General features: G+C 44.3%; 1 protein-coding gene across 2 annotated transcripts in view; it reads left to right on the top strand.

The window, feature by feature from the left end:
* The window catches only part of RIC3 (RIC3 acetylcholine receptor chaperone), a 32,521-nt gene extending 17,848 nt beyond the window's left edge, over positions 1-14,673 (top strand). For both annotated transcript variants that reach the window (XM_076344045.1, XM_076344046.1), the window contains exon 6: positions 425-14,673. In XM_076344045.1, the coding sequence (XP_076200160.1) occupies positions 425-915 (491 nt within the window). In that variant the 3' untranslated portion in view covers positions 916-14,673. The remainder of the gene's footprint in view (positions 1-424) is intronic.
* The last annotated feature ends 1,621 nt before the right edge of the window (positions 14,674-16,294 follow it).

The raw sequence follows: 16,294 nt of genomic DNA on the forward strand, positions 1-16,294 counted from the left end.
TTGACATATCTGGTTTTTCAACTTCATAAATAATGCTGTTTATACCAAAAGTCTTCAAAACATGAGTCAATCTGTAGACAGAAACAAAAAAAAATGGATCTATTTAAAGATCTAAGACTCAATTTTCACCTGTTAGCTCCCATAGCTTTCAGCAAAGCTCAGCTATTCACTCCTGAAAGTCAGGGTTGATATCTTGGCTCCCTAAAAATAAGTGGAGTTTTGTCATCATCTCCCAAGAAGTCATGTTTTGCACGTTCTTGCTGTGGATTTAATACTGTGACGTATACATGGCATTAAATAGATGACACTTATACTGGCAGTGCTAAAAACAACTGTTCTAACAAACTTGTGCATCCATCACTGAAGTCAGTACTACTTTTAAATGCTGATAACACTTCAAGCGGCATATCACTTTATTCCTAAGGTTATCCAGAAGAGACCTATCCTGTCTATGATAATTCCGATTGCTTCAAGCGCAAACAGGACACAATCCTTGTAGATTATCCTGACCTGAGCCAGCCCTCTGCAGAAGAGCTGGCAGAAAGAATGGAGGGCATGGAAGATGAGGAGCGTCTGTGCAATGAAACCCTGCTTACTGATCTCACCATGGGAAGGGGCCGTCATGGTTTAATGCAGAAAAAGCACGAGGTAACTGGCATCAGTGAAGAGGAGAGGGACCTTCATCACAGCCAAAGCATTGAGGAGTGCTGTTGTTGTTACGAGGATGATGATCCTGCTGTCATAGCGGAGAACGCTGGATTCTACTCTGAGAGCTGCAGCGAAGCAGAAGAGCCAACCCAAGAGGACCTGTCTGTGGAGTCAGAAAATCAAAATGCAGCACTGAAAAAGCAAAAAGCCCGTGATTCAGATGAAACAAGCACAATGAGAAAGCGCAACACAAAAGGACTTGAGTAATAGGGACAATAGTGGATGTTACCTAGATGGTGAAGGTAGAGGTCATAAACTGTCATTCGTGTGGTTTTTGCTCCCGATGAAGACTTCTCTGTGTTCATCTCCTTGTACCAATTTCACTCCCATGGTAACAATCAGTTGCATCACCTACCTGAACTGGAAGCCAATGCCCTCTTTCATGCAGTCTTGTCATGGCTTACCATGACGTTGCCAACAGCGCTTTGTCCTTGCTTTTTGGAGACTGGTATCTTGGAGCAGATTATTCTGCTAGGATATTTGTGATTCTTTCCGATTCTGAACAAAGTCCTCATTTTTGCCCTTTGTCATCCCAGAGTTAAGCAAATGTCTCTTCTGACTTTCTCAAAAACATCTGTTTGTGTCCTACCAGTTATGAAAATTAATCAAATCCATATATATTTATGAGATTACCAGGAAGCTGGAGGAGAGAGTATGCCTTCTTTCTCTTACCTGAATGTTAACTGATCAGCAGAACAGACGATAGTCGCAGACGTGACTCTTTCTCAGCCGTGTCATTGCTGCTGTATGCCCGGGAAACTGTTGTCACTACAATCCACAAAATTCATACACTACCCCAACCCACAGCCCATTTCCCAGCTTATTCCATGCTGCAGGACCAGTAGCCTAAACTATGTTGTGTTCCAGGAAGAGCGTGAGCAAGACCGAAGCGTTATGAGTTGTTCTTTGTCTTTGCCATAGCCATCATGAAACGCCTTGGTGAAACTCCCAGATGAGTGCAGGAATCGGACCATACTTTGTATTAGAGAAGAACACGAAAAATATCCCTGGGGATTAAAAAAACAAAACAGCGAGGAGGTTTGTCCTTAAAAGTAGAGAAGAGAGCGAGGGTGAACCTCAGACTGAAAAGAAACCCCACCACCTCCAGGCCCCAAGGACCTCCCTTGGTGGCCTCTGACAGACTCCTCGTGTCACGCCGGCACAGCGTCCCAAAGGGCACCAGGCCTTCTTCCCTCTCCCTTGGGGCTCCGTGCAGAGGACATGGCACCTCCCCATGCTCCAGGGGTAGGGCTGGGGGATGGGGAAGACGGGCCCACACAACACCTGGCAATCAGCAATTCTTTTAAGGAGTGCTGGGAGACCTTACGCAGGCTGGCTGCACCTCCCTTTCCCGCCAGCGGGATGTCTGGATGCTTTGCCCCCTCTCATCCACTGTCGGGCAAGTGGCTGTGCCACTTGCAGGGGGCCGGGTCAGTGAGGGGTCACCGAGGACCCCCAACGCTTGGGCAACACCATTGCTGCCATCTTGTCCAGGGGAGCCCAGGCACGGGATGAGGAGGGGGCTGGAGCCCAGGCAGACGAGGGGAGATGGAGGGTAGTCCCTGTGCCCGAGGGGCAGCAGAAGGGCACAGGGGAGTGATCCCCAGAAAAGGAGCCCTCAGCCCCCTCGACCCTCCCCCTTCTCCCACATGAGGGCATCTTTCAGGCCACAGGTGCCCCAACTCCCAGAACAGCCATATTTGGCCATATGTATTCCCATCACAGTGGCCTCCTGATGTCACAAGCCACCTTGCTGCCATTTGTTTCGGGCCCTATAAATACAGGGACCCCAGCAGCTGGCCCACAATTCACTGAGCTTCGAGGTCCTCAGGATCCAAGGATGCCTGGAAACAAGAGGTCCAAAAGCAAAGCGTACCACATGTACCACGTGGCTGATGGTGTGGAGCCCATGGAGGTGGGTCCACTCACAGATCAAGAAGAACTGATGGAAGTGGATCCGCCTCCAGCATGGCTCCCCTGGCACCACTACACCATGCCAGGGCTCCCCTCCATGACACCATCAACACAGCGCTGCAGGAGCGCCCGGTGTCACAGGAGTGCCCGACCCAACCACTGCACCTGCCATTAGCTGGGAGGCCCAGCCTCCATGCATAGCCACCCTGTGAGCTTATCCATTCCATCTCCTGGCATCAACAGTTATTGTGTTGCTTGCCACGGGTGGTGTTAGCCTTTCCTTCCCATCCCCATCCCCTCCCCCTATTTAAAAAAAACCCCAAAACCCACCAATAAACCAAGAAAATAACAGCAAAAATGCTTTCCTCCTCTCTTGTTTGGTACTTTGGCGACTGCATCTGACTCCTCTGTCCCCTCCTGGTCTCCCCAGTCCAGGAAAGACACTGATGTGTGGGTGTGGGCCCAGCCCAGGGCTTTCGAGATGGTGAGGGGCCGGGGCACATGGCACACAAGGGCAGGCTGAGGGAGCTGCCTCTGGTCATGAGGGTGGTGAGACAGTGGAGCAGGTTGCCCAGAGAAGTTGTGGATGCCCCATCCCTGGAAGTGTTCGAGGTCAGGCTGGCTGGGGGTTTGAGCAACCTGGTCTAGTGAAAGATACCTGTGAGCCTCACCTCTGTGCCTGGGAAGATCATGGAACAGATCCTCCTAGAAGCTAGGAGCGAGCCCAGGATATCAATACCTGGCTTCAGGACTGGTGCCTGCACCAAAACTTTGGGGTTTTAAACTATGGAAGAGCATTTGCGAGACAAGGTATACTGGGGATTATATTATACAAGGTATATTGGGACAGGATCCACCTGTCCCAATGGGGAAAATGCGTCTTTGGGCATAAACTGGTGGGGCTCATCGAGAGAGCTTTAAACTAGAATCAGTGCGGGGAGGGGATACCAACAGGATTGCAGTAGGTAAGCTGAGGGTTGGCATGGCATCACCTGAGGGTGGCAGTGCTAGTGGGAGTAACACACTGCTCCTGAAAGCACAGAGGGCTCAGGGACGTATCTGAAATGCTTGTACACCAATGCACGCAGTATGAGAAACAAACATGGAAGCGTTGGTCAGCTCCCAGAGCTATGATATCATTGGTATTAGTGAGACTTCGTGGAACGAGTCGCACGATTGGAGTGCTGGGATGGAGGGCTATAGGCTGCTCAGGAGGGATAGGCAGGGCAGGCAAGGTGGAGGTGTCACACTATACGTAAGGGAGAGGTTTGATTGTACAGCCCTTACAGTTAGTGATTATGTGGTTGAGAGCCTCTGGGTGAGGATTCGGGGGATGGAAAACAAAGGAGATGTTGTGGTGGATGTCTACTACCAATCACCCAGCCAGGATGTAAGCACTGATGAGTTATTCTATAGGCAATTAGGAGAAATTTCAGGATCGGTGGCCCTTGTCCTCAGACCCTGTCTGAGCGGGTCTCAGAAATTCTTGAAGTTTGCAGGACATAACTTCTTGTCACAGGTACTCAGTGAGCCAACTAGGAAAGATGACCTCCTAGACTTGCTATTTGTGAATAGAGAAGGACTAGTGGGGGATGTGATGGTAGGTGGCTGTCATGGCCACAGTGATCATGAAATGGTTGCGTTTAAAATTTTCAGTGTAATGAGAAGAAAGGACAGCAGAGTTGCTACCCTGGACTTCAGGAGAGCAAACTTTAAGCTATTCAAGGAGCTATTTAGCAGAGTGCCCTGGGAATCTGCTTTTGAGGGCTTAGGAGTCCATGAATGCTGGTCAGTCTTTAAGAACCACCTTTTAGAAGCACAGGATCAGGCAATTCCACTGTGTCAAAAGTCAAGCAAGTGGGGCAGAAGACCAGCTTGGCTGAACAGGGAACTCCTCATGGAGCTCAAGAGGAAAAAGAAATTGTATGATCTCTGGAAGCGAGGTCAGGCTTTGCAGGAAGATTACAGAGCTGTGGTTCGTATATGCAGAGAGAAGACAATAAAAGGCCAAAGCTCAATTAGAGTTGAAACTGGCCAGTGTTGTTTCAGATAACAAGGGCTTTTTTAGGTATGTTAATAGCAAGAGGAAGTCTAAAGAAAACATTGGACTGATACTTGTTGAAGATGATCACCTGACTAATAGGGATGAAGAAAAAGCAGAGGCATTCAATGTGTTTTTTGCCTCAGTCTTTAATAATATTGATAGACCTTGGGCTGCCTGGTCCCCTGAGTTGGAGGACTATGAGTGTGGGAACAGTGACTTTCCATTTGTGAACACTGAAATTCTAAGGGACCAGCTGTATCAGCTGAATGTTCACAAGTTCACAAGCCTGATGGGATTCATCCCAGAGTACTGAAGGAGCTAGAGGATGTTATGGCAGGACCCCTCTCGATCATCTACCAAAGGTCTTGGGAGCCTGGGGAGGTCCCTGCTGACTGAAAGCTAGCCAATGTTATTCCAATCTACAAAAAGCGTGTGAGGGAAGACCCAGGGAACTACAGACCTGTTAGTCTAACCTCAGTTCCTGGAAAAATTATGGAGAAGATTATACTGAGTACTATTGAAAGGCATTTAAAGAATAATGCAATCGTCAGGCACAGTCAACACGGGTTCACAAAGGGAAAGTCCTGTTTAACTAATTTGACATCCTTCTATGATAAGGTCACCCACCTAGTGGATGAAGGGAAGGTGGTGGATGTAGTTTTTCTGGATTTTAGTAAGGCTTTTGGTACCGTCCCTCACAGCATCCTTCTGGACAAGTTGTCCAAGTGTGGGATGAGTGGGTTCACAGTGCGCTGTGTGAAGAACTGGCTGAAGGGCAGAGCTCAAAGGGTTGTAGTGAATGGGGCTACATCTGGCTGGCGACTGGTCACCAGCGGTGTTCCTCAGGGCTCAATTCTAGGGCCAGTCCTGTTCATTTATCAATGATCTGGATGCAGGAGTTGAATGCACCATTAGCAAGTTTGCTGATGATACCAAACTGGGAAGTGCTGTTGACTCTCTTGAGGGACAAGATGCCTTGCAGAGGGATCTAGATAGATTGGAGCACTGGGCTATGATTAATGGCATGAAATTTAACAAGTCCAAATGCCAGATTCTGCACCTAAGACGGAGTAATGCGAGGCACAAGTATAAATTGGGAGAGGAATGGCTGGAGAGCAGCCCTGCAGAAAGGGATCTGGGAGTGCCGGTTGACAGCAGGCTCAATATGAGTCAGCAGTGTGCCCTGGCAGCCAAGAGGGCAAACCGCACCCTGGGGTGCATCAAACACAGCGTAAGCAGCCGGTCAAAAGAGGTGATTATCCTGCTGTATTCAGCATTGGTGTGGCCTCACCTTGAGTACTGTGTGCAGTTCTGGGCACCGCAATTTAAGAAGGATGTGAAGGTCCTTGAATGCATCCAGAGGAGGGCAACAAAGCTGGTGAAAGGGCTGGAAGGAATGTCCTGTGAGGAGCGGCTAAGGACTTTGGGCTTGTCTAGTTTGGAGAAAAGGAGGCTGAGGGGTGACCTCATTGCTCTCTACAGCTTCCTGAGGAGGGGACGTGGAGAGGGAGGTGCTGAGCTCTTCTTCCTGGTATCCAGTGATAGAACTCGTGGGAATGGTTCAAAGCTGCGCCAGGGAGGTTTAGACTGGACATTAGGAAGCATTTATTTACCGACAGGGTGGTCAAACACTGGAACAGGCTTCCTAGAGAGATGGTAGATGCCCCAGGCCTGTCAGTGTTTGAGGCATTTGGACAATGCCCTTACTACCATGCTTTAACTTTTGGTCAGCCCTGAAGTGGTCAGGCAGTCAGGCTAGATGATCATTGTAGGTCCCTTCCAACTGAAATGTTCTGTTCTGTTCTGTTCTGTTCTATTCTATTCTATGGTACATGGAAGACAGGGAGGTGATTTGAGACAGCCAGCATGGCTACACCAAGGGCAAGTCTTGCCTGACCAACCTAGTGGCCTTCTATGGTGGAGTGACTACATCAGTGGACATGGGAAGAACTACGGATGTCATCTGTCTGGACTTCTGTAAGGCCTTTGACATGGTCCCCCACAACATCCTTCTCTCTAAATTGGAGAGATATGGATTTGATGGATGGACTATTCTGTGGATGAGGAGTTGGCTGGATGGTCGCATCCAGAGAGTAGTGGTCAATGGCTCAGTGTCCGGATGGAGATCAGTGATGAGCGGTGTCCCTCAGGGGTCTGTACTGGGAGCAGCACTGTTTAATATCTTCATCAATGACATAGGCAGTGGGATCGAGTGCACCCTCAGCAAGTTTGCAGAGGACTCCAAGCTGAGTGGTGCGGTTGACACGCCAGAGGGATGGGATGCCATTCAGAGGGACCTGGACAAGCTGGAGAAGTGGGCCCGTGTGAACCTCATGAGGTTCAGCAAGGCCAAGTGCAAGGTCCTGCACCTGGGTCAGGGCAACCCCCAGTATCAAGGCTGGGGGGATGAAGGGGTTGAGAAAAGCTGGACATGAGCCAGCAATGTGTGCTCGCAGCCCAGAAGGCCAACCGTATCCTGGGCTGCATCAAAAGCAGCGTGGCCAGCAGGTCGAGGGAGGTGATTCTGCCCCTCTACTCTGCTCTGGTGAGACCCCACCGGGAGTACTGTGTCCAGCTCTGGAGTCCTCAGAACAAGAAAGACACAGACCTGTTGGAGCAGGTCCAGAGGAGGGTCACAAAAATGATCAGAGGGATGGAACCCCTCTCCTGTGAGGACAGGCTGAGAGAGTTGGGGTTGTTCAGCCAGGAGAAGAGAAGGCTCCGGGGAGACCTCGTTGTGGCCTTTCAATACTTGAAGGGGGCTTATAAGAAAGATGGGGACAGACTTTTTAGTAGGGCCTGTAGCAATAGGACAAGGGGTAATGGTTTGAAACTAAAAGAGGGTAGATTCAGACTACATACAAGGAAGAAATTCTTTATTATGAGGGTGGTGAAACACTGGAAGAGGTTGCCCAGAGAGGTGGTGGATGCCCCATCCCTGGAAACATTCACGGTCAGGTTGGACGGGGCTCTGAGCAACCTGCTCTAGTTGAAGATGTCCCTGCTTATTGCAGGGTGGTTGGACTAGATGACCTTTAGAGGTCCCTTCCAACTCAAACTATTCTATCATTCTATGTTAGCCCTGGGACTTGGGATGTACTCGAAGTGTGTTGAACAGCTCATTTGAATCCATGTATATCTTCTGTTTAACAACATCTATATGTAACCACTATGGACCAGCTGTCTTCCTAGATCACCAGGGTGTATCTTGAGTATTTTTGAAAAAAAAGAGCATCTTGCCCTACACACTCAGATCGGGTTTGTTGTTCAATGGATGTCTGCCTTTGAGAGATCTCTTTGCGTTTTGTTTTGGCTGGTTGTTTTTCCCTGTTTTAACTGTAGCCTGATGTTTACATTGCTTATGTTATTTATAAAGAATTCCTACTGCAAAAATTAATTCATAATAAAGGAAGAGAGAAAATAGAGAAAACGTTGAATACTTACTCTGTTTTCTTAGGAGTGTATTTATTTTTGAATAATTTTGTAAGCCAATGTTTATTTTGGACATCCTGGACTCTCTCAACACAGTCTTTCTCTTTTAACCATGTCAGCAGTTTGACCTCTCTCTATGAGCAGGGCTGGTGTTTTCTTCACTGGGAATCCCCGCTGCGCCTCTACAACACTTGGGAGCTGATGCGCAGCATTTCTGTGTACCACATTTTATTTGGAGACTACGCTAATACCAAAGACAGCTGTTAAAGGACTGCCTTCATTCCACTGCAAGTAACATCACCTGTCCATCGCTCTGTTACCGGAACAACGCTCTCACTGTTTAAACCCTCCTAAAAGCCACGAGTGGAGAGACTGAGTGCAAAGGATGGGACGATGGACAGTTCTGGTTCTTCTGTAGAAATAGTCAGGCTGGACAGATTGATAGAGCTGTGGGTCTTGCCAAGCATACAACCCTTACTTGTTACTCGCTAGTGGCCTATGATATCCATATGCCACAGCTGCTGCGGATATAGCAGTATTCCAACCCATTGCCCTGAGAAACAAAGATGCCATCTCAGGTCTACTGCAGCCGACAGAAATGTGGACTTACAGAATTTACCTGTCTATACAAATATGTGCTTATCATGTACTTTAAATTCCTGCTGCTTAGAAAGGTATGTGAAATTTAAAAAGTTCACCATTTTCATTTGCATTTGGGCAAATTTGTGCATTTAATTTTGTGCAAGACATTGTAAACACATGAAAAAGTGGAGTTATTCATGAAGTAGAAGGTAGAGTTTTTAAACAGCTGTTTTCATATATTAAGAAGCTGAAATGTAGTAAATGGTTGTGAATAACGAAGTCCACGCTCCAAAGTGCGATAATCTTCGGACTACTACAGACTGCATCTGAATAACCTTGCTGCTAAGGACAGCTCAACTCATGACAATATCCAGCAAGTCGCTGTTCGTGCACGTCGTACTCTTACACCCACAAACATGGGATACAGCTGAACGTTTCTGTTGGCCTTTTGATGGTCAGTGTTTTTGTACTGAGTGAGCAGCTTGACCAGACCTTGATACAGCACTGAATATGAAGACACACACACAAATTTTATTGTTCGATAAAGGCAGCCTGCTGTATTAATGAGGACCCTCACTACAGTAGTGGGAGGTGTTTGTAAATCCTTACACTGTGATGTGGAGCAAGGACCGCCAACCTCAGTTGCCCCCAAGGGTGGCTTAACCAGCAGGCTATCAACTTGTGTCAATCAGCATGTCCTTTGGAGCTGTGCCACTTGGCATTGGGAGTTATATTCTCCTTGAATCAGTGAGAGAAATATCAAGAAATTCTTTTGTGTGTGACATACTAAGCTTCCCAATTAACAACAAAAGTTTAATTCCTAAGTGCAGTCTGGCTTTTGACCTTGCTGTCTTCCAACCTCCCACAGTCCTTACTGAAAGGTCATTTTTGGCAGACAACTAAAAGTCCAGAATTTCTTTTCAGGCCCCTTAGTATAGGTAACTACAGAACTCAGTTGTGTCCCGGGAGTTAGTCTGGTGGGCCAAGATGGTCCCCGCAGATACACCAAGCACACGTTGCACTGGAGTGTGAGAAAAGAAATAATTCTGTCACAGCACTAGTTAAAAAACAAAACAAAAAACCAATGAGTTTTCCCCTACTAACACAGAGACTGGTTTTTAGGACTCCTTTTAATACCTGTGGCAGAGCTAAAGGCTTCGTATTTCTTTGCAGCACCAACAGGAGAAAATTATACCAGTGCAGGTTGACTGTGTGGTGTCGAAGGGTCTCAACAGCTTGGTGCCGAGGTCTAGATCGCCTTGGCAGCCCCACCCCAGGTGCCAGTAAGTGTTCTCTGAATGTAGCCAGCGACACCTCGTACAGCAGCTTACCAGCAGCCTTCAAACTCATATTCGTCCCGTTTATATGACACTTCCTTTTCTTTCTTTGCTTCAGCTTTCCCTCTTCTGAAACAGAAATGTCTATTTAGATAAGCATTTTAGAAAAGGATCATCTCACAGGTGTGTCCAGCATTCTTAATTATTAATTGTTCACTTTTAGCAGAGAGCATTCATAATTTGAAGAAGAACACATCTGAATAAAATCAGGATTCTCAAAGAACTTAACTTCTATTAAATAAGTAAATCAAAATCATAGGTCAGAACATCAGCAAACCTGGGACTTTGGAAAAAAATTGTAGAAGCTCAGGTGGACTCCCAGTGGAAGCAGTCAGGCTTATTAAAGCTACATGCTCCTTTACTTACAATGCTTCCCACCTAGCAAATTAAATGGCTATACTTATTATTAAAGCTAAAAGAAACAGCACGTGTATTGTTTAAATTAAATATTCTGATAAAACTAGATTTAAAAACCCGCAAAAGTGCTTAATTCTTCCTGGATATTCATTAACGGTTACAGATCATTTCAGGTATTCCATGGGATCAGAAAAAAAGTACAAGTATAAGATCAGTGCTGGTCCCAAAAATACTGTAAAGAGGACTCCTTATCAAATAGTATTTGGAAAACAGATAAACATGTAAGAAGTTTATGACCTAACTCATTGCATTAGCAATTAGCGTTCATATGTTGGATTCTTTCCTTTTGCAGGTACCTAAGAAGAAGAAAATTATGATTAACTTTGAGGTCACAGAACAATCTAGTGCAATAATCCTCTATTTAAATGATTTTTACTTGCACATCCTAATAAAAACATTGTTTCTAACCTCACATATCACAAACACTGGACAAGAGAACCCAGGTAAGAGTTAGAAAATAAGCTATTTTTTCAATGGATTTATACCAGCCACATATTTCAAAGCAAATGAATGCAACATCAGATCAGACAAACTGAGCGTCCCGTGTACAAATACGTCTGGAAAGGTTCGTCTGGTCAAGTGATCTTTCTCAGCTTTGGAGCTTCACCAGTTTTCAGGGGGGGCACAGATTCCTAGAGAGCCATAGACACCTGACAACATGCTCATTTTTCTCAGTGATCTTCCCAGGATGGCTTAGATAGTGCCCAGAGACCACTCCTCCTCTTGTGCCGGTAACTACTGTTGTGATCAACCACCTCTCAAAATGCAAGATTACCCAAACCTATACTGTTCCTGGCAGAGGAAACAGCGAGTCTCCTGCCACTGAAAGTTTCTCAGATAAAAAGGTCTGTGCCAAGGTTCACTAGCCTTGTAGTTAGAAAATTTTCTGATGTCTAACCTGACTGCAGTTTGAATCAGTTCTGACGATGTATCAGAGATATGGAGGACAGATGCTTCTCTTCTGCTTTCCAATAGCTTTTTACATATTTGAAGCTTGGGGTTTTTTGTAATTGTGCAGTTGATAATTCCTGCCTAAGTATAGTTCTTTGCTCTTGTCCTTACTGAACTGCATCCCAGGTTTTTCTGACCATTTTCCAGACTAATTTTGGTAGAAATGAGTAGGCCAAAAATTCAGTCCTTAACAACAGCTGGACTTGGGAAGAGTTGGTTTAGCTCACAGCAAACAGCACTGAGGTAGCAGGAACGGGACACGATCGTCGGGCGGTAGGGACCTAAGGCAGCAAACAACTGGACCTCTGCTCGGCTGGTGTTCATTACGAATCTTCACTGCCCTCTTCATGAAAATGGGTGAGAGGAGTATTTCTACAGCGTGCACCAATTTCAAGTCTTTGAGCTCACAGTCTGGGAAACCTTACAGGCTGAAGATGACCACAGATCTGACAAAGTCAGGACTGATGGTATAACTTACTATGGCTATGTGTTTTGTTTTGAATCCGTATTAGCGTTAAAGGTAAAAATACAGTTTAAACAGCGCTAGAAACTCCTTATGTTAAGTAACCTCCATACTCTGTAGGTAATTTATTGAGGTATTTCTGACCTTGGGTAGGGAAAGACATAGTTGTTTCACATTCTGCACAATGTTCTGTATTGACAAACACCGCAACCTCTATGACATACACAAGGTAAATTATGTGAAAATACAAAAATCAGTCATTGCACATACTGGTAAATAAATACATTTACTCCAGAATACCAAAGAGTTTCTTTAAAAAATGTACTTGGTAAAAGCACATTCTTGCAGGTTTTTCTAAAACTCCATATAGGTCTGAATAAAAATGAGATGCCTGACTACTCGAAACGTCAAGACAGTCCTGTGTGCAAACAAGCATAACGTATTACAGGCATTATGAAAAAACATGACTGGTTAAAATATTAGTTCTCAAGATTAAGACTTTTTTGTCAATTTTGATATTTTCTACTCTTTAAACCCCACATAAGGAAAAGGAAATCTAGACCATAACATACTCAAATTTTACTGTATACATTGGTTTATTTAAGAAAGGCAAAGAGATGAATTAGAAATGTTTATTGTGGGAATAAAAAAAACCCCAAAACCCCCTAACTAAACTGCTTTTTCAGTTTATGGGGACAGAAACATTCGTGTAACACCTACATTTTCTACTTCTTGAAGTTTAAGTAAACAAGTCGGAAACAAAGGTGTATTTTTCTTCACAGGCAGATATAGTCCCAACACATTCTAAAATGGGTATATCTACAGCTGCTCCCAAACACTGGATCTTTCAGACTGTCATTAGTTGGATGAAGACAGCATTGGGAAATACAAAAGCAGTTCAGTGTCTACTAGGAACTCTCAGAAATTAATCACCTCAAAGGTATTTACTTTCTGAGATACTTCTAAAGGTGTATCAAATTACAAAACATCCTCCACAGCTATTTTTTCCCTTGTTCCCCTGCTCTTGAGTGTAAGAAATTGTTCCAAAAGGAGAAACAAAAGCCCCATTCTTGTAATGATGGGGTATGGATAGACTCACTGCATGGATCCATCCCACTGAAAAGTCAGCTCAAAGGAAAAAGGAAAAGCAGATGGCTGTCTGCAATAGATACAGACACTTACATGGAGAGCATTTAAGAGACTTTTAAAAAATATTTTTCACAGAAAGATTTCACTTGTTCAAAATTATTTTAAAAGGGATTTCGAATAACAGAGTCTCTTAGAGATATTTTGCAATAGTTAACACCAAGACAAATTAATATCGTGGTTTATGCTGTCAGTGTGAACAGTGGGAAAGAAGACCGAGTAATCCCCAGATATCACCAAAGGAAAATTTTTAAGACATATACATATGTATATGCGTGTATGCACAGCACAGATGTTTGCACATCTAACACTGGAAAATGTTGGGAAGGTTATAATTAAACCTACTCCTAATATTGCAAATCCTGCAATACTGGGCATGTATGTGCGCTCCCTTTATACTTTGTATATAACCTCCAGATGACCTATTTTCCTGTCACCGAGTACAGGATTTTTTTATTTGAAATAAACTGTTAGTTTCAATCACAAGAAAAGAATTTTACACTTTTAAGATACTAACAAAATTAACAAAGCTCCAATATTTGTCTTTTTTTCATACATGGTTTACAGTAAGCCACTGTAAGAGGTTTGTTTCTTATAGATCTTGTTTCTTAGGGAAACTCCCTGTGTGATTTGCTAATTCTTGTGCAGAGTCAGTTATCCAGTATTACCCCTTAAAACATGGGTAACTATTAGCAACATGTTGTTTTTCTAAATGCCCTGTTTAGTTGCAGTAATGACATCATGGGATTTGATGGCACATTTAATAGGAAAGGTCAACTTCTTCACCAATAGATGTTTTAGATCCCCCTTTGAGTGTGAACAAGGCTTCATGGGATGTACGTAAGAGCAAAATTTGGCCTCCCTTCCAAATCCACTTTCCGAAGTATTCATGCCAATACTGCCCAATTTTTGAGATCCAGATAAGCCCACTTTCAAACACAGACAGAGAAGACGACATTAGGACTCTTGTAGAGACACGCAAGCGTGGCATTATGGAGACACAGCAGAAGTTAGAAAGGAACTTTCAGTTACACCAGCAGGCCTTGGATTAGGCCCTGAACAGAAATAAATGTGTGGAAATGTCATCATGAAGAAATCTGCACATAAATCAAGCTGTTCAGGAGAGAAACAAACGGTATGGGCAGAGTTCTTACCAATACAACGCAACATAAGCAGTGACCATCATGGTCTATCAATGAATACTGAAATCCATTACTCACCCTAAGCGATGACAAGCAGCGTGCCAATTCTCCGGCAAGAAATCACCCTACTGTCATTCCCCAGCACATGCTACTGCCTTGCCTGCACGCTGGAGTTCCTCCGCATCTGTAAAGGCAGCCTGTTTGCACTCTGGTTTGGTTCTCTGTAACTGCACTCCTTGGATTGTATATTCCTTTTTCTGGGCTTAGGGCTCAATATAGTGCAAGTATAATAAAAAAGGTTTTTGCCTTCAGGAGGAGCTCTTTCTTCAGTATTAGGAGAGCTGTATCTTAATGGCTTCGGTTCTGCAGTTTCTTTGCTAAGCTTCCATGCACGTCTTTGCAGCCGTGTCCTCTGACCGGTGACAAGCACACAGGGTGGGAAACAGCACACGGGGAAAAACATGCACTGTTACAGAGCAGGATGACAGAAAGCATGTAATAGTTGCATTGCTTAGTGATAAACCCGTCCGTAATAAACCTGTTGTGTGTGTTTTTCTTACATGCTGGCTGCTTGCATGAATGCTAAAAGGGGCTCTCATCCTCCAGATCCAGGCAGATATAAATGAAGAAGAAAAAGAGAGAGGAAGATTATTTTCTGAGAAACAAGCATATCTCTGACAGGCACTGTACAAATAAACCTAGTTATACTGGCACAATTCACACCACGCTCCTAGCATCAAGCTCTGCTATACTAGTAAAGCAGCCGCTTTTAGCATACAGTCCCCAGATCCCTGGCATCCACAAAACCCAAAGAAGAAAGCACACTGTTGTCAGGAAGCTTAAATTCATCATAGAGGTGGCAATAAATCAGAGAGGTCTGAAAACCACTGCAGTATAAAGAGAGGACTTCAGAAATGTGGCCTACGTGTGTAGGTGCTGAGCTTTGCAACTACAATTCACGGAGCGAACTGTTAGAAGTGCTGTACTGTAAGTCATAATTGCCACCCTGAGAATACGGAAGGGTGAATCCCTTTACCTGTGTTCTCCAGTATCTCGTTCAGAAACCTGTTCTGCACTTCAAAATTCACCAACGACCTTGAACTGCGCAGTGTGATGAATACCCCCACTGAGGATTATGCAATTGGAATTGAAGGCCACCCTACTTCGAAATGAGAACATATACACAGGGATTTAACACACTTTAATTCACAGACATGAACTTTGTACGTTTCACTGACTTAGCTTTCTGGAGCGTCCCCATATGGAAAAACCTGTACATGTTTGAAACAAGAGAAAGTTATAGACGGAAAAAAAAAAGCCAGAGAGCTTAAAACAAAACAAGGAAATTGTAGTAACACGGATCACTGAGGAGCTGAAAAGCATCTACCACCTGCAAGAAAGTATTTGAAGTGATACCAAATAGGAATCCATCCTCATGGACTTGTGCTAAGACAGAATAACCAGTGTGTTTGAAAACATTTTTTTAAAAAAAAAAAGAAAAACAACAACAAAAAAACTTGTCATAGTGTCATTGAATTCAGCAACTCTTGAGAATCCATCATAGTTAAATAGCCATATTCCACAATCAGCTTTTTAAGAAGACATTGTTACAAATCTTGTAAGAGTAAGCATCACTGCTGTCGCCCTACTTTAAACCAGAAGTTAGAGTTAACAGTACACAGCATTTTTATAATTTCAGCCTACATTATAAAACACTGACTCTCCAAATAAATACAGTTAGGAATGAAATATAGCCCCATTGTTTTTTTACTTAGGAAAACTCAGTGGGCCTGATTTAAGTTATTTGGTAAGCAACTTTTCAGTTCCTGACACTTGCATAGCACCCTCGTGTTTGCTCTGGGCCATCCTCATAAATTAATATGCATGAAACTTGATTTCAGTGTAATTTCAATTGCCTGATGAGAACTCTCTGTCGTAATGTGGTTTGGTTTTCCAGTATTCCAAACTGAAGTGAAACAGTTTAGTCTTTACAATGAAGTTCAAAACAGAGACCCTCTGTCTACTAGTTGGTCACCCACGGCAATAGCCAGAACACAGGTTTAGAGACTAAGAACTTAGTTCTAGTGCCAGCTCTAAAAATAACTCTTTGTTTGTCTGTTTGCTTTTATAAACACAGCTTCACTACCATTAAAAGGGT

Source organism: Aptenodytes patagonicus, chromosome 7, assembly GCF_965638725.1.
Source record: "Aptenodytes patagonicus chromosome 7, bAptPat1.pri.cur, whole genome shotgun sequence".
NCBI classification, from domain to species: Eukaryota; Metazoa; Chordata; class Aves; order Sphenisciformes; family Spheniscidae; genus Aptenodytes; species Aptenodytes patagonicus.